The sequence below is a fragment of the Brachyistius frenatus genome, unplaced genomic scaffold (genome assembly GCF_029030835.1).
Source record: "Brachyistius frenatus isolate BFR_SWC_R1_liver_20210118 unplaced genomic scaffold, ASM2903083v1 Contig_15, whole genome shotgun sequence".
In the NCBI taxonomy this organism is placed as follows: Eukaryota; Metazoa; Chordata; class Actinopteri; family Embiotocidae; genus Brachyistius; species Brachyistius frenatus.
The window spans coordinates 1,543,201-1,570,179 of NW_027210614.1; the positions used below are offsets into that span (position 1 = coordinate 1,543,201).

The following is a 26,979-nucleotide window of genomic DNA, read 5'->3' on the forward strand; positions in this document are numbered from 1 at the left end:
GCAAAAGTGTGCTGAGAAGATCCATTGGAGACGCTGCTGCAGGACTGCAGCTGTTGGATCCTGGATGCATGTCTTAGCCCAGTCAGAGTAATTGATGTGCGTTTAACCCACATCACTCTGTTGCTCTGAAAGGAGCACAGGTATTTAGAGTACTCCTCCCATGGCACTTGGCCAAGGAACGCACTCACATATAAACAACAGTTGGTCTCTGGGCTGCCATCTTATTACGATATTTCATGCCAAAAGGTTAGCCTTGCTCAAACACAGAGGACAGAACTAAGTATAACTTTACCATCTACTGGTAGGACACCCCGGGTAAAAATTCGGGATCCCCCAGGAGGAGCTAGACAACGTTGCTGAGAAGGATGTCTGGGTGTACTTGCTCAGCCTGCTACCACCGTGATCCGACCCCAATATGCGGCAGAAAATGGATGGATGGATGGATTGAGTGTGTATTTACCTGGTTAGGTCTCCATGCAGCTGAACATAGAGTCCCTGTCCGTCCCTCTGAGCACACAGCTCCTCCACTGTGGTGCTGGTGGAGCAGAGTACCAACTGTAGGTCTGTCTGGGGGGTGGAGGAGGCCTGTGGGCCAGGGGCAGGCGGCTGGGGGTCCACTGTCCCCCCATAGAGACACACACAGCCCCGCTGGGTGTCCCCCTTTAGCCAGTCCCGCTCTCGTGATCCGAATCTGGTCTTTCTCGTCATACAGCGTCGACTCCCATTCCGCTTCATGTTGCGCTGCTGACACGGATACAGTCTTTTTAACACAGACGCAATAATCAGATAGACATCAGCATAACAGCCAAGGGGGGAAAGAGCTAGAGGGTGGATGTACTGCCAACCCTCTCACGCATCTTGTGAGTTTACTTCAACCCAATATCTGTGCTGGTAGTTACCATTTGGATAACCTCATTACAGCTGTTTTATAGCTTGTTATTAAACTAAAAATGTGAAGACTCAACTCCACTGAACTCTACAGTTCCAGAGCAGCCTCTGTCTGTCTCTAAATTGACCTTTACTGGGTTTTTTTTTCATACTCTCACCTTTCTTACTGAGGGCGGACAGCTTTACAAACAAGAACCACAATATCATGTTGTTGTTGTTGTTGTTGTTTCCCTTTAAAGCTGGATGTGCAGAAGCCTAATGGTGTTCCAGAAAATCTAAAATTGACATTAGCGTAGGAAATTAAGTGAGGCAAAGAGCAACACACCCCAGAAATCTTAGAATGCCCCAAAAGTTGTGAAGAATTAATTACATTTCCAGGTTTAGGTCTGTATCCTACTCCTACATAAAGCCATTATTTTATTTTATTTAATTTCATTTAATTTTGATGTCCATCTCTAACATAGACTCACACAATGGTTTTCTATACACAAGGATGACCGACCTTTCTTTGGAACAGCTATGATGTGTTTTTTTATTTACCTCTATAGGCACAAGGTGGTTTTCATTGTATGCATTCTAATCTGGGCTCTATTTACATTAAAAACAGAACATCTATGCACAAATTAGGATACCGTTTTGTTTTTCCTAAACACCCCAAGTTTTTAGACAGTTGTTGAAAAAGTTGTCCCTCCACAAACCTTTCCTACACTGATTGACATCAATGAGGAATAATGTTGGGTTAAATTAACAGAATATCAGGAACACCAGCTGCTCATCATACTGGAGTTCGTCATCGATACATCTTGACCTCACATTTTTTCAGAATGTTCATACAGATATGAAAGCACCTATTCCAGCCACTTAAAGGTGCACCTACTGTTTTTAAGTGTTGTCATCTTCGCCTCAAGCAACTGTGAGATTGAAAACCTGCAGCTAGAGTTGCAACTAATATTCATTTTTGTTAATAATATATACAGCTTTGTTTTATGTTATTGAATATCAAATATAACACATCTTGATCACAACTTCCCAAAGCTCAAAACCTCAGTAGCTGTAACCAATAAATATTAGGTATTGCTCCTTGATATATTATATATTATTTTTGCTTGATTAAACTAATCACTTAATTGGAATTTTTGCTGCCAGCTACATTTTCTTAATGTCCAACAGAAAGTTGATTTTGGTTGAAGTAGTATTAGCATTTTCAATCAATTTTCTACCGTTTTAAATAAATTTAGCAACATTTACTTAGTTACGATTTCTTTGTTGTTTCCAACGTCAAGAATAACCATTCATTTTCACTACTTAAATGGGTCATAACTGGTGCAGCATTGTTCCAGATGTTACAGAGGTGACAATGCAATGAGAGGTTAGTTTAAATCCCACACCTGTTGAAAAAAACTGTAGACCCACAGAGAAAGTAAGTGCCAACCTTTTCGTTATCAACTAAGGTGTGTCTGAAGGAGGCACACTAAACTGCTGCAGGTCGCCTCAGTCCACTAAAGATGTGCTGGGCACCTCCCAGGTGTGCATATGTGTCACTGTGTGAATGTGAAGCAGGGCTTCACTGAATGATATCTATATCTACACCGTACACAGTATATTTGTCACACTCTGGATGATAAAAGAGGTATATTTATCAACGATTAATGGCTGTGTGATGAATGTGCATTTCGTGACTGATTCCCAAAAACGCAGCTTGATTATTTAAATATTGATTTCGGTAGGCAGGGAACAACTAAAAAGGGCTCGCCCCTTAGCTCTTCACAATGTGTGAAATATACCTGTCACACTCTCACAATATCTGTGAGCAGAAATATTGACAGCACTTTACTTAAACAGGATGATCTAGTTTATTGATGTGAACCCTCCTACAAATACAATAACTGATGCGCGCACACTAAAAAGCTGTGATTCTCTGCATGTGTGTGTGTGTGTGTGTGTGTGTGTGTGTGTGTGTGTGTGTGTGTGTGTGTGTGTGTGTGTGTGCGTGTGTGTGTGTGTGTGTGTGTGGTAGCCGGGACTTAGATGTCATCACACATCATGTGTCTTGTCCTAAAATGTCACAGAAAACTGTTCAGGCCTTCCTATTTAAGCACTAACAGCCTACAACGAGTGTGTGTGTGTGGTGTGTTGCTATAAATTGTCTCTGGTACATTCCTCACTGAATGCCAATCATCCACAGATTAATCAGCAATTAGAGAATATCAATCACTTGCCATCACAGGCGTTACATAATGTTGCGAGGACGCGTTTTATTTCATGCACTTTGCTCTGTCCCAGTCACCTAATGCCGTGGAAGAAAAACCTTCACATGAAACATAGACATCTGTCGAGCACTTTGTCCTCTTTGAATCGCCCACTACCTGCACCATAAGGGAATAAATCCTCTCGTTATGACCTGCCTTTAGCACTCGGATCCCCGTTGCAGCATGAGCTCCCGGACCACTGCGGCTGCCGCGACCTGCAGTCGGATTCAGCCCCGCCTGGTGGACCACCGTGTCCGGCTGCCTGTCTATGCAAGCCCCGTTATCTCCGACATCACCTCCTTTCTTGATGCCCGCTCGGACGTTAGTCGCAACGACCGCTGTATTTTTATCCTCGTCCTCCATCGCCATGTGTGATCCCTTTTAACAGCGACAAAAACCAAGAGCCGTCCCGGTGCGCCACTTGCACATTCCCACGGAGAGGTGAAAATTCCTCCCGAGTCGGTGTAGCGACGCCATATCCCGACTGATCTGACTGCTGTCACACAGGCCCGCCGGAGAGCTGATCAATAAACATTAAATGGGCGGGCTCAGAGGCTCTATTTAACAGCCAGTGGTCCTTTCTGAGGGGGAGAGGCTTCACATGAATAAATGATATGACAACTTTTACCACTTGATGCAGTTCACAAGAATCACGATATGCCTATGCGAGGCGTGTCTTTGGCACTCGTGGAGTTAAACTAATGGGGTTGTGGTTTGCGTATCATGGTTCTTAATCTGCAATGTTTCCTGCCTCTAATATTCAGTGCTATTTTCTGATGAATCCTGTTGAGGACTTAATTAGCTTTAATATTGCACTTAATATTATAGGCTACTTAGCTGATGTTCCCTAAATAAATCCACATCTCGCTTGGTGATTGGGGTCTTTACTGCTAATTCTCCTCCTGACACCCCTCCAGAGGTTGACTCCAGCCCTGGGGACACGTGAAAGGCTGGCATTTATTTCTTACAGTTAAATGGATAAACAGGCTTACATAATATTGTGCTGGTTACTTAAAGGGCCCTGACTGCAGAGGAGCTGCAAAAAAACAAAACAAGTTAAGTGACAGAAACTGCCAGCAACTCGCCTGTTCTCTATTTTAAGTTAAAAGCAGCTAGTAACTCATTTAATTTTGGATTTAAAAAAAAAATTTTTTGTCAATAAATACCCATCTCAAAGTAAATGAAAATACAGGGATAACTGATGTCATCCCATACACTAATGAACAAATAATCTAATAAAATCAGTTGAGCTAGGGGTGGATAATATGAACAAAATCCTCTGTTATTATAGGCTCTTTTTTGCAGTATCATATATAATATAGTTAATATTCTGTCAATTGAGGAATAACTCATTTCTGGTTCATGTAGGTAACTGAACCTGTGAAATTCTGCTATTTCAATGAGTCAAAAAAATAATAATCATGTAAAAAATCCAAATAACTTTTGAGCAGTGCTCTTCATGAGTTTGCAACACTGTCCATATGGTCTATGAAATCTCATAATGATAACTGGGCTGGCCACTTTGGTATGAAGCCAAAATCTGTCAGTTGACAAATGAATATAATTTCTCAACATATATGTTCTTATTATTCATCCCGATGTGGAGCATTCGTTTTCAGCAGACCAAACAAACACCGCACCCCAAACCAAGAAAAGAAAGTACCATTGTTCAATTAGATTTTTATTTGCCTTTTTATTTGCTTGATCATTTTCTCCAACCCAAAGACAAGAATACACAGCATAAATTGAAAATATCCCATTTAATAGTTTACAACTTCTCATCTTAATTCATCCTTTCATATCTTCAGTCTGACATTCACACTCACCTTGAAGCCATGGAACTGGGATACAGTTCAACGTGTCAAACTCGACTGGAAAAAGTGAACCACATGCCCTAACCCAACACATCAAGATACCATTTTGTTTTCAGTCAGGTCAGGTCTTGGGAGATGGGGTTACAGATTTTACTTCCAAAATACAGTGTATTCCTTTATTTTATTATTATTATTCTTCAACAGGAAAAGTGAACATGGTGTTTTTTTTTTTAATGCTCTTCCAAGCCCTTTACACCCTGAATTCACCCCAACAAAAAAACAAAAATCAACTATCCAATCAATCCGAATGACAGATGTGCATTTCCATCACCCTCTTAAAAACATTAACAGCATTGTGAGCACTATCTGAACAACTTTAATTGTACATGTTAGTACTGACCCATGAAGGTGGTGCAACAGATTTTATCATTTGAACTTTTCTTGCATTTCAAAAAGAGTCTCAGGTCTGGAGTAGAAATGACATTATTTACACTGGTTTTCACATGCAGCTCAGAAGCTGAAAGTTCAAATCGCAGCCACAAAAATCATGTCCTGTGTAGGTAAAAGACATGTTGCACATCATCACGCTCCCTCGAGCGTGACTACCAGCTCTCTCCAACATGTACGCACGCAAGCGCGCGCACACGCACACAGACGCACGCACGCGCACGCACGCACACACACACACACACACACACACACACACACACACACACACACACACACACACACACACACACACAGTCTACTGATGAGTATTTGTTTCCGTTTCTTTTCTTCCTTTCAGGTTACAGTGTCCAAAGCACTTCTGTTGGGTTCATTTCCATTTGTACATTTTATGTATCATTGAAAGAAATGATCTGATGTGATTAACAGGGGTACATACTGGTTGAATAAGACAATACAAACAACACAAACAAAAACATTCAGGAATAGATGTATGAAACTTCCTTTCCCATCCCGTCAGCCTTCCATTTTGCACCGCTCCCCCTTGTGGTATTTAGTTTGAAGCACAGGCTTTTTCCCAGGTTTTTTTCTCAGTACTGGTAAAAACACAAAATTATATAAGGCGGCAACAGAAAAGAAACGAATCCGTTGCCTTCATCCATCATATCCTGCCAAGTAACAGCCAAGTACAGCTAAGTAAAGGTGGATTTAAAATAGTAAGAGCTCAAATCAAGTCTTACATGCGTGTTACAGCATCACCTTTCATTTTGGAGACTCAGCGATAAGGGACCAAAAGAAAAAAAGGAAACCAAAAGAATGCGATGTATTGTTCAAAGCCAGGGACACAGCACAAACAAAATCTATCAGCTCATTTCCTGAAAAAACAAAAGTGTTCCATTTTAAACCTATTGGCCATGAGGGGAAAACTAAACCACAATGAGTTTAAAAAGCTTCCAGTGTGGTGCGAGTAGTTGTTTGAGATATGATGATTTTAGGAAGGTGCTTCATGGCAGACAAAAAGATCAGACAACCAAGAGAGAGAACACACCAAAACCATCATCTCACAGAACAATTTGCAGGTTGAAGAGAGTTTAATAGATGTGAATTGTCAAAGAGTGCACGTAAGGCCAGATAGAAGAGCTGCATCTTGTCAAAGTAAGCTGCTCCTCTTCAGAGGAGGGCATGGATACATGAGGCGTTTGAGGGGCAGGGAAGCAGATGAAGCAAAGTGCCACTTCTGCCGCTGTGCAGCACGGCGCTCAGGTTTCTCAGTAGTACAGTACATCATTCAGACAACATCTGTTAAGACAGATTCAACCCTTATTTCAACATCCAAAGGACCCCCACCAAGTAGCCCTCTGACTCACCGACTATCTTTGTAAAAGAAGTAAAGATGACACATCCGATCATGAATGGAGCATGACAAATACGAAATCAAATGCAGCTCAATTGCATCCTTTTAAGATTCTTTTTTTTGTACATATATGCATACAATTATACTTTCTAGCTAATCTTTTAAGTCTTCATGTGGGTTTTATTTAATCTGATCAGCGTTCGTTTGTTTTACAACTATATACAATGTACAGGCAGCAGATCATATATCTTTTACAATGAATGAGTGATGATACAGGGAAGTCTGAATCGACTGATGACGACTAGGTCTATTTAGACAATATACATTGTGAATAATTGGAATTTTTAGAAAATGGTATCTAAAAAAAGGATGAAAGATAGTACAAGAGACAAAATTGTAAAAGCCCTCAATATGTACAGAAAAAAAGCCAATATAGCATTTGTCAACAACAGAAAAAAAAAAAAGAAAAAGAAAGTTAAACTGAAATCATTTTCTCCATATACACATATCATAGCTCAAAAATATTTCCAAAGCTAATAGTCTCTCTGATTTGGTCACAGAAGTTAGAAGATAGTGAAGCATAGTGAAAATAATTATACAGCCTGATTGAACATCTGAGGATCTCTGCACAGCGTTGCTGGGCTGCCGAGGTGGTTAAGTACTACTGAGACTACTATTAGTTTCTCTTATGGAGGCTCCCCTTGATTGCAATTCATGACTAAAAACAAAGCTGTCAATCTACTGCCACTGAAAGTTAACAGAAAGAGAGAACATTGTGAGGTATTAAGGTTACCGTCCCCGACAGCATGGTCAGAATTCTGATTTGGAGAAGACGAGAGCAAAGAAATCAAACTCAAATCATCAAACAGTCACAGGTGAACAACCTGTTCCAGTCAGTATTCACCAAGTGATCCACTCACATCTCAACACTTGTTAATTTTGGTGGAGGGGGAAGGAGAGAGGGGGGGGGTTAATTGATGTTTGTACGTTTGTGAAAAAACACTTGAAACCTTGACGCCAGCTTGTGAAAAGTTTACATCTATTAGCTGCCATTTTCTTGGAGATTTGCTTTGTTTTAAGGATTTGTCATCAAAATCATCCAACAGTTTTTTTCTAAATGGAAAATCTGCCACACTGTAAAGAAACAGTCAGGATCCTTTTAGTTTTTGTCCAAACTAAGACTAATAGACATTGCTGTGGACAACCATATGGGTCAGTACTAGTGGGTGACTGATTATTAACTCATTAGAAGGAAGAAAAAAAAAAGAAAAAAGAGAAAAAAAAGTGAAATTAAATGAAGTGATATACCAATTCAAATCCACCAGGACCATCACTTCCCTCAGATGGACAACACGATCATCACACAAGCAGACTTACAAACGAAGCTCATACAGAACTCAATAGTTCAGGGGCTTTTATCTAGCTAAGTCAGAAAGGCACATCACTTTGATATCAGGCATAAATTAAGTCAAATTACTGCAGAAATAAAACATACTCTCACAAAAAATAGTGCCAATAAGATGAGCGTCCCCATCAAAGAAGACATGAAGAGGAAGAATTAAGGGGGGAAAAAGCATTCAGTGCATGTAACTACATTCATAACGAGCTTATTTTACATGTATGTGCATGGTGACCAAGTTCAACCAGGTTAAACAAATCTGAGATGTAACTGCAAGCCAGACTGAGGACACAGATGCAGGAAAAGTTTAGAACGCAGAACACAAATGCAATTAACTTGTTTTCAGATAGATGTCAGGATTATTTCCATTCTAATGAATGAACATCCTCAAACTATGCAAAGCAATTAACCGTTGAGTTTATTATACAGAGCTAACAGCTGTCGCTTGAGTGGAGATGAGATGAGAGCTGTGGGAAAAATCTGAAATAGCCACTGCTGGTCAAAGTGGGCATCCTGGATCTGTTTATGTTCTTATCATTGTGACAAAACAAAAGTAGACAACTTCCTATAGAAACATAGGATAAAGAGGCCTACATCCAAAACCAGAAAATCCCCTTCGAGCTCAAGTCCAGGTGTGACTGTGATCCTAACGATGCTCAAACATGCTTTAAGCAAATTAATGTAATTCAAAAATGAATACAACTCTGGTAAGTTATATCACTCGTGAGGTGTAGGGTCAAGGACGGGGTTATCCGACAAGTTTATGACTGCACTGAATAGACCTTTCAAAGCTTTTTCTGCTGCCATCGTGGGACTGAAGGTTCATATAAAAAAGTCTGGATGCAAAGCCAATCATGAATATCAAGGGAGCAACGTGTTTCAACTGCATTTTTAAATAAAACTAAGGTTACTGCAGTGCTCGTGGCTGGCAACACTTTTTCCTCTACAGTGACCTGAGAGGTAAAGTGTACCACAGTGGATGGTGTGCATATGTGCTTTTGTGGGTGGTTATGGTGCTGGGCAGCGGGTGTATGTGAAAAATAGTAAGCAAAGAGATAGTGGAAACCAATTCAGAAAGGAAAGAAAGAGTTCATCGATTGATATGTTTTCCCCAATTATTCTTGTGATGTCGATAGTCAATAGGGTCTTCGTAACATCTGTAATTTTCTCCTGTGTTCAATAATCTGCTGCTTCCCATGCAACTTGAGGGCAGCGGTCTGCAGTGACGTCACAGGGGGATCCGTTGGAAGAAAGGTGGGAGGTGAAAGGAAAATCGTTTTCATAGTTCCCTTGGTGGGGCTTTTAAGAGCAACACCGGCGGCTCATCACTGCCAGGACTGAGGGGGGAAGTTATTAACCTCAGACAGGTCTTGCACAGCCGAGCCTTTGTGGGTGTACGTCAGCTTGATCCTCATTCGTAGCTGTTGCTGAAATTTTGTCAGGATGATTGTGTTTATAAAAGAGGACATTTTTTACAAGTCTTTTAAGATCACATAGGTCTTAAATGTGTGTCCAGAGTGAAAAAAAAAAGACAACAAAGTGATTAAATAGAACTTGTGAAGGACAAACTCACCTTCTGTGGGTTGAGGACTCTGATGACCTGTGTTACAGTTCCCTGGTTGAGTGCTGGGACAACGTTACTGCTCGGGGAGAGGAGCTGCAGCTGGAACGTCTGACAAACAGATAGGAGACACTATGTTAGATGAAAATTTAATGACGCCCATGGAGAAATGGGGTCATTAAAGCGGTTTAAAATAGGGACGCTCTCATTGGTCAGGGACTAACCGCAACTGATGGATGTTTGGTTCATGACTCACCTGCACTTTTCATATTTATTCATTAGATAAATTGATTGGAAAAAAGGTGGAGGTGCGCAGGTGTTTTCATTGCTTGACTCATTGTGGCTGCCAGATCTCCACAACACACGTGTTTGTTACTGATTTTTCTGTCATAAATACAGACTCAGGATGGGAACATTCACGGTGAATCCTGGAGGCCTGTAACAGCCAGTTCAAAGTTAACTGACATTTTCATCACTAAGTTCCTTAAAACGGCTTTAAGAGTATTTTTGAATGCCTTATAACTTCGTGTCATCTAAACCCACATAATCTTAGGTTCAGACAACAGAAAGGACAGGCGGTGGTGACACTTTAGGTATACAGTGAACCCTCGTTTTTCGCGGGGGTTACGTTCCAAATAGAAACCGTGATAGGCGAAATCTGTGAAGTAGTAACCTTTATTTTACAATTGAAATAGATAGAACTGGGCATTAAATATATCTACGTTACATATAGTCGTAATGTGATTTCAATGCACGATGCAAATCCGTGAAGCAGCGAGACCGTGAAAGGTGAACCGCGTTATAGCGAGGGTTCACTGTATTGTTCTTATTGCCAAGTTGACTTACAAGAACATTAGAACATTAAAAACTGCACATTTCTCATGCAGAATTAATGAATCATCATGTCTTACAGCAGGAGACTTCTGTAAAAAAACTTATTTTTTTTTTAAAAGCAAAAATAATACAATAGTTTAATGGATCATGTGATTTCACCTGATCAAAGCATTCCTCCAACAAAATACAAATAACAAAACTAGTTAAATGTACTGCAGATAATAGAAAAATAGTATACCACTAATGTTATTGTTCTACTAATGAATCATTTCCACTAACACTGGCAGGCTTAGAGGTTCAGTGTTTTCATGTTACAGATCCAATATTTACAACATTCATGTAGGTTCTCCAAACATGACATTACGGAATCTGCCGTGGAAAACCTGTGGAAAAGTGTAGACCTATCACATTGTAAAACTATATTCGTCATGAACACTGTTCTGCATAGGGTTGTTTTACATCGTTGTCATGTAATATTAGTCAGATTGCACCTGCTTACCTTTGGTACTGCAGCCTGAAAAACAAAGTCGGTCATGTCTGCCTCTGTTGAGTTGGATGCATGGATGGTGATGACTGCGATGTTTGGGTTGGGGTTGGCTCTCTCAAATGTGAAGTCTATTTTCAGACCGTTCTTGTTGTAGGCCGTCATAGGAGGAATAGCTATATAGAGATGTCAAGGGAGCAGATAATCAAGATACTTAGAGATGTGATTTTGACTGCGTGGGTCATCTAAGAAAATACAGCCAAATACATGAGGACAATTTCACAAACTACGTGGAAGTGGATGGTGAAGAGCAGCAACAGACTCTCACCTGCAGCTGCAATGTCATTAAACAGGGGCTGTGAGGAGAGGCCATCCAAGAGGAAAGAGGGTTGGGAAGTGGGCACTGAGGGAGCAGGAGCAGGGGCTGGGCCGCCTGGGAAGGAGGCAGCAACACACCAGGGTTTGAGAGGACACGGACACACCATGACAACATATACAATTTACTTTTTCTACGTATCTCTGAACATTGCAGAAATGTTGATGCGTCACTTTTAATGAGCTTCAGATGATTGTAGCATTCTTGGGATACTGTTTTCAATATGTTAACCATCGTTATAATCGGCATTCACACAAGTTCCTTTTGAACCACACTTTGAAGAATAGTTAACTAATTAAATGTTTGGCCATTTTTTTTTATGAGATGGAAGTTAAACAGCTCTAGAACATAAAAGAGCTCTAAACATAGCACCCTACCACTTAGCGAGAGGTCACCCAGCAGATCAAGTAGCTCTCCTCCAGCTGAGGCGGGCTTGGTGGGCATCGTGGTCTGGATCACCGGCACCACATCATTACCACCCAGCAAGTCTAACAAATCATTAGCCTGGGAAACAAAAGACAACACGTACACATGATAAAGTACCTGCAGTATATACAGCAAATACATATTGCATGTGTACCATATTAAATGACAAAAATATACTACAAATATAAAAATTATTATTATTAATAATAGACGTAAATGCAGAAGTTTCCTTTTCAAACATGTAATACAAATCTGCAGTATCCTGTCAAAGACAACTTAAGTCCACTTTCAACAACAAGATCTAATGGTGTGAAAAAGTATTCTGGTAACGGGTTCTCTTTCTACTTAATTCAAGACCCGGATGTTCCTCTTAGTACAGTGAATAAACCAACGCCTACCTGGTTGGTTGGCTGGGTGACAGGTGGTGGATGTTTTGGTTCCATAACAGAGGGCTCCGTCTCCCCATTTGTCTGTACAATCTCCGTGGGGCCATTACTGGAACTTTTCTCCATAATGGGCATTCGCTCAAGGAGAGCTGGCCTATTGTCAAGAAACAAGCAAGGACAAAAGATGGACCAAATTCAACCACTTTCTAAATCCACCGACAGGTACAGTGAGATTGTGACAGATATTTGCTGGTAGAAAGGAAAGCCTTTTCACCTCATGTGGTCGTATTTCTTGAAAAGCGCGTTGTACTCCACAGCTCTCTGCTGAAGCTCCACGTCGATGCTACTGCCATATATGGAAACCACCTTCTTGATTCGGCTAAAACAAAATTTTAAATGTTAGAGATTAGCGATGAGAGGTTTATGGGTAATGAACTTCAGCATATTTGCAATGCTTGTTTTTTTCAAATATGCTTACATACAATGGAACACAAGTGAGTAAAATAAGGCAGGTTTAGCCAAATATTATTAACATATTGCCTGTATCCTTGTAACTAAATTTGAACTAAACCTGTGCCCAGCTTCAACTCCACCATGTGATGGGAACAAGTCAAATGGGCACTCCTTTGTATCAGTGTCAAGGTTTGGACATTGTAACAGTGAGACTACATGACCACCATTATGTCAAACTTATAGTAATGCCCTCTTTTTTTCATCTAGTGTACTGTTATTAAAAAAGATTTACATTATTAATTGTCTCGGGAAGTTATTCTTTCTTTCGATAAAAACAATGTTGTTTATCATCTATCAGCAAAACATTTTCAAAGACAAACAGTTTAAAGGATGGCAGGGGTTTGAGGTGGTAGGTTAGGTGTAAAGGGTCATTTCTTACTTTACACTGGTGAAGCGCGTAGACAGCTTCATGATGGCAGTAAGGGAATAACCCCGGGTCACAGGTGTTGACAGGTTGGACACCAGGAGTCCTTCCAACACATCCAGAACTTCATCCTCCGTCACCTTATTCCACAAGGAAGAGAAAAAAAAACAATATATGATGACGTACCGTTTCTCTTAGGTTTGTGTGCTCTTCTCCGAGAGAGAGAGAGAGAGAGAGAGAGAGAGAGAGAGAGTGTGTGTGAGTGTGAGTGTGTTCGGTTGGGATTTGTGGCTTGGTGTACCTGGATGGGTTCCTCCTCCTCACACTGCCCGGACACCAGCAGGTCCCCGTACTCTCCTATGCACCAGGACGCTACCTGCACTAGAGGTTGCTACAGAACAGAGAAATACAAGTCAAGCTCTCAGCCACTCTTAATGTGCATTAAATAACACATTCTTTAAGTCTATGCTTCAAAGAAGAAGACATCCCAAATCTAATCGTGACCAAAAGCAGAGCTGCCCTCACCTGGGAGATGTCATCCAGCAGTGCTTTGTACAGTCTCTGCACTGTATAGGCGTGCATCTCCACACTGTTGGTGATGAGCTGGATGAGGTTGGGAACAGAATCGTCTCGCACGTAGCTCCCTGCCTGTAAAGATGAGCACAGATGTCATCGAGAAATGCAAATTAATTTTAAATCTGTATTTGTAGATTTGTAGTGATGTAGATGCTACTTGATCTTATTTGTTTGAAGTACTCATAGTAATACAGGTTTTACTAATGATAACATCAAATATAAATAACAAAAGACCTTTTAGGCTCTTGAGTATTTTTGTAATATACATACTGTTGTCAGGACTCTCATAATGGTGTCTATGTGCCATCTTTTCGAAGGGGCATATCTGTAACACAGAATATATTGATTAGTCCGAGCACAGAACTGAAAATGTAAACATGTCAAGTCACACTATACAGCCAGGAGACCAATGCTGTCAGAAAATAAATGGTGTCAACATTGTCTGTCAGACGATGGATCACTCATTTTATCATCATTCAGCATGTAAATGGCAGCCATCACATTTGGAACCACAAACTGTCCAACTCCTGATACATGTCAGAGTACATTGTGTACCGACTGTATGTTGCAACACTACAGGTGGATTTTACTCATTCTTCACAGCCATAGCTGACATTTAGTAGCTCTACAGTTATCGAATTCTTTCAACCCAAACCATCCGTGTGTGTGAAGTACAAAAGAAGCAAGAAGGAAAATTAAAACCTAAAATCTTTTACAACCTTACACATGACACAGTCGACAGGAAGTGTTATTAAATTACTACAACGTAGTCGACCACAGCAGTAACGTGTCGTGAAGTCTGTGTGTCAGTGCCATACTTCTCTGCAGCTAGAAAGACTCCTGATGCACAGTCTGCTTTGAATTCTGGGTCACAGGAGTCCAGGAAGTACAGCAGCTCTTTCATCATGCCTCTGATGTTGTTGCCATTCACCAGGGCAAAGCTCAGTTCCATTGCACGTCTACACAGCAATGAAAAGTAGACAAAGGTCAGAAACAACCAGGCTAAATAACAAGACGGGTAAAACTGCAGTTTAAGTTATGAGAGCAATGTGCATCACCTCTTTATGGACACATCCAGGTCCTTTAAACAATCCACAATGGTGCTCCGATGTCTCTGCACTGCGTTGTGGTCTGTTTGTACCGTCTTTAGTAGAGATGTTAAAGCCACGTATCTGGAATAGTGAGTTTAATTCAGAAATACCATCAGGAATCAATAACATTTTGGATTTCTCTATGATTGCAAGATCAAGTAAAGTAGGTGAATCAATTACCTTATATTTTTGTCATTGTTAAGAAGGAAGCGACCTAGTATGTTAATGGCCAAGACCTGTAATAAGAAGGGCATTTAGGTAAGATAAAAAAATACTAAAATTCTCCTATCAAATTGTTTTTCTTTGATTAAATGAACTCACCCTCAGTCCACTTTCAGACTTGATGTCCATTATAGTCAGAACAGTCTCGTACAGAATTGCATTGCCTACATTTTTACTTGTCTCGGTGTTTGTTGCAACCTGCAAGTATATGCACAATGAATTAGTCAGAATCGAACTTAATCAATGAGCTCTTGAGTATGAGCAATGATCATATTTAAATTCTAACCTGTGCAAGAATGTCGTTCATTGCTTCACTGGAGTCGTCATCACTCTTGCCTAAAATCCGCAGTAGTCTCAATATCCGCACCTAAAGATTAAAAACAACAGTCAGGTCCTGTCAGCTTACTCGACAGATGTGATGAATTTTATTTACCACAGAGAAAATTCAGGTTTCTGTTGCCCTACTAATTGCTTGCTGCTGCTATTTTGCTTCTTTTTCTACCGGCACAGCATTACCTACTCTAGCTGTATGTGTGGGATTGCATGCTTCAATTGTTTGTTAATCTGACTGTTAGCTCCCTGTTAAAAAAAAAAAAAAAGATATCCATAAGGTGAGGAGACTTTTAGCAGTTTATATATGTAAAACAGCTTTAAATATTGTCTTTCAATTTGTTATTTGTCTTAATAAAACAACAAATGCTGTACCCACATCACAAAATCTGATTATGTTTCCTAATGGTTAGGAACAGCCCATGCATCACACCAAATCAAGAGCTGCACTTCCAGTAGGGAGTACTTGCATGAAGAGGGAAATTTACCTGCAGGAAAGGGTCGCTTATGCCTGACACATCATGCTCAGGAGAGTATCCAGACATTATTAGGTTCTTCAGGATTCTCACCAACTGTGGAACCAGCTACAAAAAGATCACAACAGAAGAGAAAAGAAGAGGTGTCTCACTATTTTGTGTGGCTCTCAAAGTTCCTACTTTTTCCCATCAACATTTAGATAACATTGTTTTTCATTCACTTGTAAATTTTATAATTTCTCATTGACAGTGGCAGCCAGCCAAATTCATGAAGTGCAAAGGTGTTCTTGTTTATTGGAGCAATATGGTTAAAACATAGATAACTAAATTGTTTGAGGTAGTGAAATCAAAACCTTGATTGTAAAAATAATAGGTTAGAACATTTGGGTTTGAGGTAAAAAGATCTGCATACACACTTCTGTCATTTCTTGATATGGCTTAATATTCAGATGTATAAAATTAGTGTTTAATTTAATGCCAACAACAACAAAAATTCAAATGATAATTAATTCTACATTATTTCTATCTCTCTTTCCCTTCTTAAACCAGCTGTCAAAATTTAGCCTTAAAGGAACACATCAACATTTTGGGAAACAGTTTGCCGCCTTATCAAGCATTAAATTAGAGGATTGGGTTTTGATTTCTACACTTTGCACCCAGTAGAGTGATAGGTCTGGGAGATGTTTAGTCGAAATAACACAAAGAATAGCAGCAGGGAACATGCTAACCCACTTGTTGGACATTCTTAAATGTAATGGTGACTAGCTTACATATTAACGACCTGTAGCATGTAAATAAAAAGAGTTGTCTGGAGTTGTTAGAAGGCTTATTGTCCTAGTTTTGTTTTCAGCATACTTCCCAGCTCTGTTTCACCAGACTGCACATGTTCCAGACCAGATCATTTTACAGGATGAATGCCAGGGTGGGATATTAAACTAAAAAAATGAAATCTAAACCTTTGAACTCCTACTTCTTAAAATGACATCCTGGTGCTACTTTTGCCAAACTCTTTATCGGTTTCTCAAGGCTGAAACCCACCACTTCACCATTATACAAGCTAAGGTAGCTACTGACATCATAAATAAGCTTCCCTCTCAGTGACACAGAAATAGTGGCAAGCATCCGTTCCTGGTGACAACACCTGTAGCAATCATGTGAAAACACACCCACCCACCTGACTGCTTTTAAATAGACAGTGATCAAATGAGTTGCATATTCAGCGAATAATGACATTCAAAACAATAGTGAGAAATGTATCTGACAAATGGACCAAAAAACTCATTTATAATATTTAAAACACTGACTTAGTGATGATCACTGTACAAGTTAAAGAAATTAAAACTCAAAATTAAAACACATGACATTACTCAACACAAATCTGGTTACGTCTGAGGTGACTGTGAGGAGTGATTACTATTTACAGCATGCACCAGCTATGAGATCAGAATGCACTCTTACCTTCTCATTCTAACACAATGCAGGAATTGTAACAAAGACAAATGACAGAAAAAATATGAGGTAGATGTTAGGGGGGGGAAACTGGAAATCATTCACTTTCAGAGAGCTTAAAATAATGTTCAGATCATGAGCATGAGGAGTGGTGCTTCTGGCATAGTTTTATGCACCTAGAGAGGGAGAGGTACAGCAGCAGTTGAAATACAAGAGGAAAAGACAGCGGTAGGAGATAAAAGACTAAGACATACTTTGAATGTAGAGGAAACCTGCAGCGCAATCCAAACCTCAAACAGCTTAACATGTTTGTCTAGCTTAGCTATAACCAAAGGAAATGTGTACGCAAAGGGAGAATGAAATGTGACGTGAGCTTAAGACAAATGCATAAGTAAATCCTGTAAGCTCCTTCAGGTGGGAGACTCTGTTTGTACCTTTCTGAAGTGGGCCAGCATGTCAGGACTTCTTTCACACATCTCAGTGAGGAGGACAACTGATGTGTGGAGAACACCTAGGGGAAAGACAAAGTAAAGACTATTTGCTTTGAATGAATATGTCTGCAAGAGTTGTTCTGCTCTTTGCATCAACCCCTTGTTATTGGACACTCGCACCTACAACAGCTCAAAGTCAAATTTAAAAAAAATGTAAATAAAACAAACACCTTGTTGGAGGGCTTGTTACAGCCAAATTCTGCACAGTATACTAATGTCTGACATCTGTGAGGTAAACAGTACAATTACCCGTCTGCATTACATTGTAAGCTCACAGTAATGTGCACTTGTATGCATTTGACAGTGCATTGTATTTATGCGGTGTTACGTTGCGGCAAAATTTAAGCCAGGTTCAACTTTTTTTTGCTGGATGATCCTGCGTTTTCTTGCACACGGTATTTGCAGACCATGCTACGATTAAAATGTGATTTACATACATTACAGGCCGTTCACCATTTTCCGGTGGATGCTTATTTTTTGTACCAGTGTCCAAGCTTACCATTCACACAAAAGCCTAAATCAGACATCAAAAAATATGCATTAAAATAAACATGATTGACTGTCATGGACATCAGGTGACAGCAGCATAAATTGAATCGTTTCCTAGTGGCGTGATTAGTGTTACAAAGGACGGCAAGGGAAAGCAGTGGTTATTGAGCTCTAATTCTACTAAAATATGTCATATTCTAAAAATAAATGTTGAAGTTTGAGAGAAAAAGAATGAGATAACATGTTGACATAATTAACTAGGCTGGGGGTTTATAAGTGAAAATACATTATACAAGATTGGGATATATGGCTTATTTATGATATGCATAATTACAAATTTGCATGTGCAAGTTCACATGAACAATTCCTGACCAGGTTTGGTGCATATTTATGTATCTTATAACCACACTATCGTCCATTCACACATGGTGCAGACAATAATGATACATCAAAACAGCATCCAAATAAATGTATCTTTATACTACTTTATCTGAAATGGTCCCTATTGAATTGTCACACAATGTCAAAGAAGATCAAGTTATTTAAGCACTTTGGCATATCCCCCATATGTAGGGGCGCACAAGCCCTGGAGTTTATGACAGACTCATTAATTCCACTCTCCTCTGCAAAGGACGCCACAAAAAGGACCTTCAGCTGCCCAGCTGCTCCAAGCAAAGCACTGAGTGGCAGGAAATAGGACCGAGTCTGCATTAGTGTAGGACAAGCACCCTTCCCCACGAGCCAGCAACTGAATCCTGACAAACCGTTAACACTTACCGTGGTTCTTCTCGCTCAGCAGGTTTTTTGTGGCTGGAAGGAACATTTCCATGAGTTCTGGGACCTTCCTGATGACGTGAACTGCACACAACGCTGCCTGTCGACAAATATTTAAATAAGACACCTTGAACCCACCTTTAACACATTTCACTTCTGAGTGTTAAGGGTAAGTGGTCAGCACACATACATGCCTACTTTTCATCCCCAACAGTCAACCAGGTATTCAAATATACATGAGAACAGTGGAGCTTACTTTTTTCCTCAAGTAGGAGTTGGATGTTTTGAGCAGCTTCTCTACCTCCCCTGCCAGGTCACGACACATTTCTGAAGAACCCATGCAGCCTAAAGTGCACAAGGCCAGGCCCTGGACGTATTGTGTGCTGTGATTCAAATCGCTGGTGTGGGAGAAAGAGAGTCATATCAGCGGTGGAAGGAAAGAAGCATACATACAAGGAACAACTCTGAATGCTGTAATACACAGGGGGACATATGAAGAGGAAGGATTTAGCAAGGAACAAGAAAAATGTCTATTGTAGGTGAGAACAAGCGTTTTCAGTAGCAGGTAAGGGAGTTTGGCTTAAGAGCTGAATAATAGATGTATTAACCTCATCTCGCCTCCACTTACTTCTTAATGCAATTTGTCATTAGTAGGTGGACATCCTGCCTCTCGTCCAACAGCAGCATGGCTCCCAAATAACCTATTCGTTTGTCAGTGAACTTCTGGGATGCAATCAGCTTCAGACACTCCAGCTAAAAAAAAAGCAAGTCATTGTGTCACCAATCTTTTCAGGATTATGAGCTTTGTAACAGCATCACTAGAAATTTGAGTAGCTTATTCTACACATTCTCATTCTCCTGGCATTATCAAACATACCTGCCCAAAGTGCGCCGGGTAGCCCAACATGTGCATATAAAGTAGTTTTGCCACATTTCGGCAACGGTATGTATTGTCTTCCTCTCTAAAGGACGAGCGGATAGCAGCACACTCTTTCTGGATCATCTCTCGCTCCTCTGCCTGGGTCCGTGCTGTCCGGATAGTCCGGATCAGCTCCCGCAGTCTGATCGGAGCTGGCATTCTCTGGAAAAAAACAGAAACAAAAGAAACTGGTTGGCACCCGAGTCCTTGGAGCTGGCACTAGACTAGATCACAGCAAAACAGAAAAGCTACTCTTCTAATGAAGAAAGTTGGAGGAAAAATAAAATCACAATTACACGTCAGCCTTTGTTCAGGATTATGGTAGTGGGTGGGGAAGACATTTAATTGCTGACCTGCTGCACTTGCAGCTGCAAATGTAGCTTTTACAGTTACCAAGTGATAGCAGCGCCTTTAAACACATTCTCACAGATTCGGGGCCTTAACTGGCTTTCTTCCAATAACCGGATTGGGACTGCTCATATAAAAGCACATGGTGAAACTATACCAGCCTTGTTTTACCTCAGGGTAAGAGGGGGGAAAGTATTTTTGTGTTTTTTAGCAGACAGACCAACACTTAGTAAAAAATAATAATAATACAATGAGCCAATGGTATGCTGAAGTTTTGACTGATGAGGAAAATACCTGACTATTCGCTGAGGTTAAAAAAAAAAAAAATTAAAAAAAAGAAGAAAAAGGAATGACAGGTTCAATTCAATTCCCTCTCAGAGAAGCTTCTCAGAGCAGACAAGCTTTGAGCCTCAGGAAGAGGTTTAAATATTTATAACAAGTGCATACTCAGTTGTGAGAATAAATTCTCTTGTGTTTATATGTGCCAATTGCCCAAAAAGCAACATAAAAAAAACTGATCTAACGGGCACAAAAACTTGTTTCTTAAAAACAGGGGACATAGGCTCATGGCAGGAGGCAAAGCAGGTTGTTGTAATGCTCATTATGATGAACAAACTCTTCAATGAAGCAGGACAAAGGGCTTGAATTTAATATGAATACGACAAGAAAATATATTTTATATGGACAAATCCTTTTTACTTAGCAGAAAGACACTGCTTCTATATGCACGTCTCTTTGGGCATGTTGTAAAATCTCTTGAGAGCCATTCCCCTCTGTATCAGCTTGTACAGTATCTTAATTGAACAGGTTTTCATGATCACCATGGCACAAAATGCTATGACAACCATCAGAAATGTGGGAGTGGGCCAGCCCAATTCAATATGCAAGGCAGAATCTGTCAGGTTAGAGCAAATGTGAGTTCTGACAGTTGTATTCTGACGAAATAAATGAATTTACCACTAATGGTTTCATTTAAGGAAATACATTGTCATTTTTAATATATTTTAACTAAGAAAATTTAGGGCCAAACATTACAGTATATATTACCTGTGAATGTAAATCCAACCATTCAAGTTGTCAGGTGTTATATTTAAGAAAGCAGTGTACATTTTGATACAATAATCTTAATTTGAATTGTAAAATTGAAATACAAAGTTCCTAATTTAGAAAGAGGTGCGTTTTTACTCCCAATTCATGGAGACTTTTTATCTGGCAGCATGCAGTACATAATTAAGCTGCTACAGCAACAGAAACGATGGTAATTACTTGTCGAGCAAATCCATTTTCTCCATCTAACTACGCAGTGTTGAGATGGATGTTTGGTAGACAGGAACACACTGCACTTAGACAGACGAGACAGAGACCTTAAAAACATGGCATGTGATAAACTACTGGCTGACATTGTTGATTCACAACTTTTCTCATGAATAATGTATTTCTTGTAAATGTGAGACTGCATCGATTGGTACTTTATAAAAGAACGTCTACAGGCTTAACTGACTCGCATCCAAAGAGGGTAAGAAGTTATAGTCTGTCCTCAGTTGCATTATCCAAGTAAGAGAAAGGATTTCGATCATCACAACCAAACAGACTAGATAATCACTACGTCACGGAAAAAGAGCTGTGAATTTTGAGATCATGTGTTTTTCATATTAATTATATACTCAAGTGCAAATTCATCTCTCCAGCTGGATTGCTGTCGTGTGAAGTATCTGAGGAATACTTTCAAAGCAGAGATTAGAAGCTTTTTATTGGTCTGCAGATTTTTTTTTTCCCCTACGGTTTTCAATGGCACATACAGGTGGCAGTTGGTGTAAAGCCAAAAATAGTTGTAACTGGGGATGCTAAACTATTAAATGCATAAAATGTATTGGAAGCATTTGTTTGATGCAGCAATGTTGCTGCTGTTGTTCTCCCTACAGTCGTGCCATAAGCCTTATGGAAATCTTACTAGCTCATAAATTGGTTAATTGGCTCCTGTTCCCACATGACATATTCCAAAGGTTGCCTGAGCATTTATAGATTAACGTGACCGTGACAAATGACCCAACAGCAACTTTAAATGCGCCTTCGACATATCTGGCTCCCTTTGATTTTAGACATGTATTTTGTGGATGATGCAATATTTTGGATGATGCTACAGGAGAAATGGTCGCATTTCTTATCACTAAATATCACAGACATGATCAAAAGAAATTCATTGAAATGATGCCTCAGTCTCCTGAGAGAAATAACGATCCAGACAGAGGGAATGAGGACATCCTTTGTTGACTGAGGTGGTGGTTTGTGGAAAATTCACTGTGATCAAAGAGGAATGAGGAGGGAGGTCAAGCCAGGCCACACTTTAATAAAGCCAGAGATCTACCGTCTGCCTTACCACCATTTAAATTACCTGAGCTGAAAGGTCCTAGTGTTGGGCTCCATAAATCATAGCTCCCCTTCTCTTGCTGTGCTTATAATCAAATAGTACACATTAAAGAAGGTAAATCCAGCCTCTGCTGAGAGGTGATTAAATTTCAGTTCCTCATTCTTGCATTTGGAGTACAACAGCACATTCTTCTACAATCCAAATACAACATCGTTTTTTTGGTCCATAACTGTCATTACTTTTTAATGCCTTTTAAAAACAGTAATTTCATCTCAAAAGACAAAAACAACATAGATGGACGAGAGACGACCAGGTGGGGGAAACGAGCATCTTCTATAGTTGGAGAGAAACACCTTTATTTGGAATTACTTCCAAATCAATTTTCTATTAAATATTTATCTATATAACAGATTACAGTGGTGACCACACAGGACAGTCATTACAGCCCATTCAGATTATTTTTATATTATGTCTGACAAAATGACTCAGTATACGTGAGGGTGTAAAGACCTAGTGTGACAATGACAAAAGGTGGAGGTCCACACCCTGCGCCAAACGAAAGAAAAATAATTAACAGAAAAGCGTAGTGTGTCACAAAAGGAAAGAGCAGAGCTCCTCTGAGGTGCACCAGACAATGACAAAAAAAAAGCTTCTGATTTTTAGCATCTCTGAGCATTGACCACTTCAAACCTCGAAATTTCTCCAAACCCGTAACAACCTAACAAACACTATTATTATGACCTGAAAAAAAAAAGCTAAGGTGACAACAAACAACCATCACTAACAAGTGAAGAGGAATCATGCAAAGTGAAGCCCAGAAAAGCCATCCTGACACAGATGCCGTGTTTCATTCACACACGTCATTCTTCTATAGGCACATTTTTTGCGTGCACTGTCAAATGTTCATAACAAGTGTTTCCTCTGGAGATTATGAGAGCCAGCCTGGATTAGCTCTCGGGGCCTAACAACCAGCACCAAGTAAGAAGCATGCCACACCTCCCATTTACCACAGGGAGCAACCAACCTGTCGACTCGGAGATGCTACAAGTATCTAGAGATGAAGCCCCATTTAAAAGTGGCTTCACATCAGATTACTAAATACCATGAGGACTGTATGGTTTGGCATTGAAGTCCCAGATGGAAGACCCACTGCTATCTTCTTTGTTGGAAAATAGTTGCTCAGTTAAACAAGACAGAAAGATCAAGGCAGCTCAATTAAACATATGCAGATTTACCACTGGGGAAAAGCATTGCACTGCATTTTGTCTCTTTATTTCCTCCAAGTCCTCAGATGTGCGTTAAATACGGTCAGAGCAAACCACTCCAGTCCTTCTTTGATCAGCAGTGATCAGCTCTGCCTAGCTACAAATAACTGACAATACCACATAAATACATAACACTAAATAGCAAACATGAGTAACAACAGAAGAGAAGATAAGAGGAAAAATTACATCAAATCTGTATCATTCCAGCTCCTACATGTTTTACAACATTTATAACCTATTTCCAACACACACATTTAAATGTTGAGTCCTGCAGCTCTGGAGAGGAAATCTATTTGATAGTCAAATTACGATGACCCCAAACTAAAAACACACCTCTTCCGACTTTACCTTGAACAGTAAAACTTTAGTAGCGCTTAAAATGGCACTTACTGATAGCACTTTGTAGTTTGGCTTTCTTGAATAAATTGTATTTTCTTGATTCTTGTTGTTCTGGGTTTTGTACCCTCATGGTTGAAATGCACTTATTGTAAGTCGCTTTGGATAAAAGCGTCCGCTAAATGAAATGTAATGTAATGACCAGTCTTTCATATGTTCTCTCCTCACATCTTTAGGGGTTTTTTTTAGATTTCAGATTGTTTTGTTCATGTGCAAACATGAATTGAATACGACACCGTTTGCTGCCACCACACTTTCCTTCTACCACCAAAGTCTACTACATCTAAATTCTCAGTCTGTTGAACATACTGTTAACTGCATGGGAAATACCTTGAAGTAGACGTTCAAAGCCTCGTATCCAGTAGTGACGGCAGAGAAGCCATTACCAAGCTAAATTTTAACTGTAGAGGCTTGCCAGTTGCTGATGGTGGGATAATAAAGGTCCAATGAAGAACTAGCTGTGTGAAAACAATGGTTCTTTGTCTTTAACCCAAGCCATCACCATCAATTAACTTCCAAGATGTTGGTCAGTAAAGGTAAACAGCTATTTATTTGGCTTTTTCAGGTTGCAAACTAGTTGCCAGTAAAAGCTTACAAAGAAACCAACACAACGACTAAAATATCCGCTAATGCTGACTCTTACAGTCTTTTCTCCTCCACTGACTTTTGTGGGACTGCTGTTACTGTGACGCAATAGAACAACAACAAAATCTTGGACACCGACTAGTTACCAAGTCAAATGTGTTATCAGGACAGTGACTCTGCTCACAGCCAGCAAACAGATGATATTGACTTCAAGTCAGATGATATCCCGTCACTGCAGGTAAAAATAACTCGTGATGTTTTAAAATTACACGTCTAAAATATTCCACATATACCTACCGCCAACAACTGTAACAGTAAACTGAAGTCACTTGGAACAGACAGTACAAACAAAAACAAAAACAAAATAGATTAGAAAAGTCCAGTGACATAACGTGGTGTGAAGTCCTCCGTGACAGATCCAGTAGGGGCTGGATAAAGCTTCAATCCGAGGGGGAAAGTATACCGATAGTGGGATATTTAGGTGTGCGTAGCATCGTGCAAATTTGTTAAAGCGACTTCACCATTAGCTCATCAAAGGTGTCGCTGCAGTTGGGTCCAAACACCTCGCAAGCTCTTCTTCAAGCCAAATGTGAAAGTCATCGTTAATACACTACTTGTAGTCGACCTCGGCGGTTTCTGGTCTGTTGGCATCAGACATGCAAGCGAGCTTTTAGTAGGACGCACAAGTAACGAGAGCTCGCTTCACCCGCAACGAGCAGCACCTGTGTGTGTGTGTGTGTGTGTGTGTGTGTGTGTGTGTGTGTGTGTGTGTGTGTGTGTGTGTGTGTGTGTGTGTGTGTGTGTGTGTGTGTGTGTGTGTGTTAGTGTGGTCGACCGATAGCACAGGGAAGGAGTCTGGCAGCGAAACACCAGGATGACAAATGTGTACAGTAATCACCCGTGTTGCGCGTCACACTCGTTTGCTCACTTCCTACTTTGCAGCCGACTTCCTGAACATACCTGCAAATTGTTATATTTAACAAGCGCTCCTCAGACGACTTCATTCTTTATAAAATAAAAAAATTTAAATAAAAAAAAATTTAAAAAGCGCGTATCTAAGCGTTACCTTCTCGATTCAGACCACTTCAGCACCAAGGAACTTATTTTACGAAACTTAAGAGCGGAATCGAGTCCACGTCCTCAGCGCACTGAGCTAGCTGTCGGTTAGCTCTTCGGGAATTCAAACGCGACGTTGATTTACGGCTGAAATGTTTACAAATACCTCCAAATGTTTGGAAAGACTCGGATCACTACCGAAGCGCGCAGCTGCACGTCTCACACACACACACACACACACACACACGTTAACATCACTCGTATAAAAGGGACAATCAACACCTCTCCCGACAGACAGCTAACCGCGAGCTAACCCGAGTCCGGTCTCTTCGACAGAAAGGACAACGTGTTAAGTTTGACAGCAGCTTCACCTTGGCCGGCTTTGTTTCGTGAAATCCCGAAGGTTTAACATCGGCAGCGTTACACAAACCAGTTCAGATGAAGCCAGAGGCCGACACACCTGACTCCGGTTCGCCGATTGATCAGTGACATGATGCAGTTCAGGCCTTCTTCAGGCATTTGGGATTATCGAGGACCTGACGGTCCGTCTGGAGACGTACGGATTATTAACGAGGCGTTACGAGTTGTTCACGATAACTACGACTTAGTTGAACGCGGACATATTGAGCTTTACATCCCGAGCAGGTAGTGAGCGAGGCTGCAGCTATATATATATTAAAAAAAAAAAAAACACCGTGCTAACCATGCTAAGCTAGCCGCTGACAGGCGCAGCCCCGCTAAGACTTCCTCCTCAATTCAGAGAGTTGTCAACGTACAAACAACCCCCCAAAAAAACACCACCGACCATCCGCCACACGGAGAGCCGTTCTCGCACATTCACGCCGATGTGTTATTATCGGAATATACTTACTAGCCGTAATGATGCCAGAGAAATAACTGGAATCGTCTCTATTAGCAATGGAGGGAGGAACACACTGGACATGCAAAATGGTGGCTGCTCCAGCCTCAGCACATCTACCGCAGGCGGAGGGATACACGCGCACGCCGACCGGTCCGCGAGGCGAAAGAAGATCCGACGGGACTCGAGT

General features: G+C 40.5%; 2 protein-coding genes across 8 annotated transcripts in view; both read right to left on the bottom strand.

Moving 5' to 3' along the window:
- phlpp2 (PH domain and leucine rich repeat protein phosphatase 2) overlaps positions 1–3,752 on the bottom strand; it is a 35,877-nt gene extending 32,125 nt beyond the window's left edge. For 4 of the 6 annotated variants that reach the window (XM_069693490.1, XM_069693493.1, XM_069693492.1 and 1 more), the window contains exons 1-2: positions 3,294–3,752; positions 461–744 (exon numbers count right to left, since the gene is read on the bottom strand). In XM_069693490.1, coding sequence (XP_069549591.1) covers positions 461–744; positions 3,294–3,506 — 497 coding nt within the window. In that variant the 5' untranslated portion in view covers positions 3,507–3,752. The remainder of the gene's footprint in view (positions 1–460; positions 745–3,293) is intronic. The other 2 variants (XM_069693491.1, XM_069693489.1) reach the window with 1 other exon arrangement.
- Positions 3,753–4,878: 1,126 nt separating this feature from the next.
- ap1g1 (adaptor related protein complex 1 subunit gamma 1) lies at positions 4,879–26,967 on the bottom strand. 2 transcript variants are annotated; one of them, XM_069693494.1, is made up of 23 exons: positions 26,802–26,967; positions 19,871–20,074; positions 19,622–19,746; positions 19,250–19,391; positions 18,997–19,093; positions 17,674–17,750; positions 15,803–15,898; positions 15,271–15,351; positions 15,084–15,182; positions 14,943–14,998; positions 14,730–14,843; positions 14,490–14,630; positions 13,942–13,996; positions 13,621–13,743; positions 13,397–13,486; positions 13,111–13,235; positions 12,493–12,597; positions 12,231–12,372; positions 11,784–11,910; positions 11,359–11,463; positions 11,046–11,206; positions 9,725–9,823; positions 4,879–9,578 (listed from the first exon to the last, which is right to left on the bottom strand). In XM_069693494.1, the coding sequence occupies exons 1-23, from the start codon at positions 26,871–26,873 to the stop codon at positions 9,477–9,479; spliced, it is 2,538 nt and encodes an 845-aa protein (XP_069549595.1). In that variant the 5' UTR covers positions 26,874–26,967; the 3' UTR covers positions 4,879–9,476. The 2 variants fall into 2 exon arrangements, with proteins under 2 accessions (XP_069549595.1, XP_069549597.1); XM_069693496.1 differs by lacking the exon at positions 26,802–26,967 and adding an exon at positions 25,172–25,511.
- Positions 26,968–26,979: the final 12 nt, after the last annotated feature.

Bases quoted from the DNA above. Each gene is read 5' to 3' on its own strand.
- ap1g1 (XM_069693494.1), bottom strand. From the start codon at position 26,873: ATGTCCAGTGTGTTCCTCCCTCCATTGCTAATAGAGACGATTCCAGTT. The intron at 19,747-19,870 runs GTATGTTTGATA...CTTTTTTTTTAG, and splicing joins ACCCGGCGCACTTTGGGCAG to CTGGAGTGTCTGAAGCTGAT. The intron at 15,183-15,270 runs GTTAGAATTTAA...ATATACTTGCAG, and splicing joins TGAACGACATTCTTGCACAG to GTTGCAACAAACACCGAGAC.